This window comes from Galeopterus variegatus, unplaced genomic scaffold, assembly GCF_000696425.1.
Source record: "Galeopterus variegatus unplaced genomic scaffold, G_variegatus-3.0.2 Scaffold5310, whole genome shotgun sequence".
Classification (NCBI taxonomy): Eukaryota; Metazoa; Chordata; class Mammalia; order Dermoptera; family Cynocephalidae; genus Galeopterus; species Galeopterus variegatus.
Window position 1 is genome coordinate 58,398 of NW_007731421.1, and position 4,651 is coordinate 63,048.

Here is a 4,651-nt window from a genome sequence, read left to right on the forward strand (position 1 = left end):
GAGCGCCGCCGCGCTTCCCAAGCGGCGCACTGTAGCAGTGCGCCACCGGGCCGGCCCACCAGACTTACTTTTTAAATAGAAAAACATAGCTTAAAAACTCTGAAGAAGCAAGGAAGGTAACTTTATAAGCAAAAGAAACTTTCGTGCAAGCATGCATACACATGGCTATTGTTTCAAGTTCCTGCAGAAACACGGTAGCAATCACGTTCCTATTAAAAGTTGAACACATGTATCTTGCTAAGAAAACAAAAACAGCACTTCAAAATTCAGAAATCAAAACAGAATTGCACATATTTAAAGGCAAACTTATAGAAGATTTAAGAATAAATGAATCCTCTTAAGAACACAGCCTTGCAAAGTTTTATCACCCTCAAGCTAGACTATATTTGGCCTCCATTTTCTCCAGTTAGAATAACCTACACGTTAGAAGGACATCCCCATATTATAGAGAAGGAAAAGGAAGGAATGAAGCCAAACGACATTCTCCTCTAGCACATATAACATGTATAACTAACACATAAAAACAACTGGGCCACTGAAGACAACTTTTTAATAAACATTGAAAGCTTTGTTCTGAAAAGTCACATTAGCTAGATCTTTGAAAGAGTAAAATGATCATAAGAGAATTGTCATTCTTTAAAGATGTAGTTTCTAAGAAACTACACACACATATACACATCTACGGATCAAGTCCTACCGAAGAGACTTTAGGGTATTTGTTGCTGTTTTTAAATTAAAAAGCAAACTCCTTGCTCTGATTTTTTTTTTTTTTTTTTTTTTCCAGTAAGCCTAAGGGACCATTTGTTGCTGTTTTTAAATTAAAAAGCAAACTCCTTGCTCTGATTTTTTTTTTTTTTTTTTCCAGTAAGCCTAAGGGACTGTTTGGGAAAATACCAACCTTTTTCTTTGAAATTCCAAGGTTCACACAATCCTGGCAGCTCTCAGGATCTTGTTGCGGATCTGAACAGAGTCACAAACTAAAAGAATAGGTCGGGAAATGTTAGATCTACCTGAGGCTGTGGAGGGAATCCTGTCAACAGGATGGTAAACTTCCTTTCACTGAGTCTCTGTATTAACCAATCACTAACATACTCTGACAGAAATTTGTGAATTTTCAAAAAATCATAGGTTTGGGGGAAAAAAATCAAATTTATTCTTTGACCATCCCTACTAGAGATAACTTTCGTCTCCTCCTATACCATTAAAATGTCTTCTGGCCCAAGATTAAAAACAAAACAAAACTACACACTGAAAGAACAAGTCCAATAATAAGCTAAAAATCTACAAAATTTTAAAAAGGAATTTTGAGCAAACTCTGTATCTATCTAACCACACTCTGTATCCACAAAACAAACATGAGTCAAGGTTGCCCAAGTCTTTTGCATCTATCTGGAAATGGAATGTTCTGAGACTATCAATGGATGTCTTTGTTATCAGATAATTTGAATTGGAAAAAGAAGCTTTTTGATGAAGGGTTTCTCAATAAAACCTTATAACTTGCAGAGAAAATGATTTACCAGGTTCAAACAAATGCACTCAACAAAGTAAGACAAACTCATCCTCGAAGTAATCAAATACTTCACACTGTGCAGAGCATTCATAAGGCATCTTATTCAAAGTCTAATTCCTATTAAAAGCAAGAGGACTTGTGAACCCCACTGAGAGAGACAGTCTACAGAAACAGTATATAATCTCAACAGAACTACACTGAAGACGACTGAAAAAAATTTTTTTAAAAAGAGGATTCAAAACATCTTGTAGTTCCCATTCTACTCTCCAAAACCCAAAGTATACTGATACTTTCCATAGTAAGGGTATTAATGGTCCACCTGCAACCTAGGAAAGTATTAAGACATATCTGCTTGTTGCTGAAAACTTTGCAGAGTTGGAATAGGGTTGGTGCCCAAGGAAAGAATTTAGTTTTTATTATACTTTCACTGCCATTGCACAAATCTCTAGAGAAAGATTATGGAGTTCTGGAGTATCTCCTTCTCTAGTATAAAAGTGCTAGCCCACAGGCATGTTTCAACTGCACAGGTGTGTGGGGGGAATATGAGAGTTAATCAAAAGTAGTACTGTATATCAATTTCATTGGCAAATTAATAAAAGAATGTAAAAATATATAACATTAACTTGAGTCTACAAATAGCCATCTGAGGCTGAACTTTAGGGTAAACAAGTTGAAAAAACTATCCTATTGCCACAGATGGTAAAAAAGAAAGAACAAAGGAATATAGTCCTAGTAATACACACTGTTAAAACTGAGCCTGGAGAGACATCACATGAAATGACAGATCTAGGGGACCTTACATAATTATCTATTCCAGTCTATCTTTGTGGTTAATAAAGCAAAACCAAAAAAGGTTTGGAAACTCACCCAAAGACTCATGACTTGGCAGAGGCAAAGCCCGGGTCTCCTTTTTGAATCCAGTGTTCTAACTGCTATACCGAGAGGATCTTATGAGCAAATAGCAACTGTGCATCTGCCCCAGGGAGCTCCACTAATGAAGCCTCTTGGGCACACAGGGTGGAGGAAGACTTCTAAAAACTGATGTGTGTAGAACTCTACTTATCCATGCGGGAGCCTAACAGGATATAATCAGGAAGCTTGATGGCCGGATTCCACTCCTATTTCGAAGGTGCACTGCCTTTATCTGCTTCATACAAAGATTTCCTAGGGGGAGGTGGTTGGGCTATGTAATTTTTTGCTGAAATTATGAAGCCCTAAGGTTTTAGATCTTCTTTGCTGATCTGATAAGTCAATACTGTCTGGAAGGGACTTTTACCAGCTGGATGAGACTGCTGGCCTCACACAGGTTTAGCCTGCAAATTCAGTGTTCTGAGAAAGCAGTCATTTTCTCATGATCTGATAAGTCAATACTGTCTGGAAGGGACTTTTACCAGCTGGATGAGACTGCTGGCCTAACACAGGTTTAGCCTGCAAATTCAGTGTTCTGAGAAAGCAGTCATTTTCTCGCAGCACATGACACCTGGTTTCCGCCCTTGGTGTCCATTTTTTTGAGACTGGCACAAATTTGACATTCAAAAACTTTAAAGTCTTCAAAAACTAATCTCGTTCAACCCCACCCTCCATCCCAATTTCTTCCTCATTTTTCTTGAAACAACTTTCTGAGGTACATTACTATGTATTTGCCAACTCCTGACTCATCATCTGGCTCAATTCTTTTCAAATGAGTGGCACCCCATAAATATGTATAGAGCGTTTCCTAATACATAGAATATGCAACAGATGCACAGAGAAAGCATTCTAGGGAGGCAGGCAACATTATTTCCTTCATTCTGTGACTACCTTCAGGATACTACATCCTTCTGTGACTCAAAAGTTCTATTAAAACTTTTTTAAACATTAAAAAGCATTAAGACAAGTAATACAGCCAGGTTCCAAGCTACACCAATGAGCATTCTTTTTCTCAGTGCAATGATCTCAGTTGGTGTGCAAGGACACACACATTTGAAACATGACACCCAATCAAGAAAAATTATTCACTAACCCAATGATTACTACTTAACACAATGCAGAAAGGAGAATTAAACTGGTCCCCCCTTCTACTGATCTGCGTAGGGCAATTTTGGTTAGATCTTTCTGAAGAGGTCTGTTCTAAGGAACAACATTGCCAAGGCAAGTTTTCAAGCAATGCCTTGATGAAGGAGTAAGATATTCTCAGCATTTGTCACACTGTTGGCAGAACCCTCTGAAACCACAACCACCGAGGTGTCAGAGAAGTAAAGCAAGCAACTGATGGGCAGAAGCAGCCCCACCAGCTGAGACCACTGGCAGAGGTTATTCAGATTTTAAAATATGAGTTGAACATTTATATTCACCTGAGATTGCAAGCAGCATTTTCCTCCTGGCACCAAAAGTAGTTATTCCCAGCTCCTTCAGATCCTGATCTGTGAGAGTGAGGAATGTCTGAAGATCAATCTGTGGGTGAATAAACAAACTGTAACCAACATATAAAGTACTTATTTTTTTCCTTATTGTAGGATCAACTCATTATTACATCTATTTTACATCTATTTTATTTATTAATTAGGCTCTGTCTACTTCCAAAAAAGAATAGTAGTGGCACAAATCTAAGGGACAAGAATTAAGAAATAAAGGTGGTGAAATGGAAGTGATGACTCTAGCAGAAGACTTAGCTTAAGCCAGTGATTTGCTGCAACTGAGTTAAAAACTTAGCTCCGAGCATCCTGGTGGCTAGGGCAAGAAGAAAAACTCAATATATACCAAAATCATCTGTGAAAGTTGCTAAATTAATCTTCAACATGCTTACAATAAATCAAATCTCATGAAGTTACTTAGTAGGGGATTCTTGAAACATTAGAATATATCCTACATGAAGGAAGCACCTTACAAAATTTCAACACATCATAAAAAACTATACTTTTCATTAAATTATACTGAACACAATTTGAAATTTTCCCTTTTTTGATTTTGAAGGTACATCCAAACCTTACAGCCTTGAGGTCATCACTTATCTCAGTTCTAAAGATATGTTTTTAGGGCCGGCCCAGTGGTGCACTGCTACAGTGCGCCGCTTGGGAGAGCGGTGGCGCTCCCGCCGAGGGTTCAGATCCCACATACAGACCGGTTCCCACTCACTGGCTGAGCGAGGTGCGGGCACAACAC

The 4,651-nt window shown here is 38.3% G+C and overlaps 1 protein-coding gene across 1 annotated transcript in view; it reads right to left on the minus strand.

Annotated features, from left to right (window-relative positions):
- Positions 1-898: 898 nt before the first annotated feature.
- Positions 899-4,651, minus strand: part of BICC1 (BicC family RNA binding protein 1) — a gene marked incomplete at its 5' end in the record, with an annotated part of 38,616 nt that continues 34,863 nt past the window's right edge. The window contains 2 exons of the mRNA XM_008589226.1: positions 899-977; positions 3,844-3,943. Coding sequence (XP_008587448.1) covers positions 922-977; positions 3,844-3,943 — 156 coding nt within the window. The remainder of the gene's footprint in view (positions 978-3,843; positions 3,944-4,651) is intronic.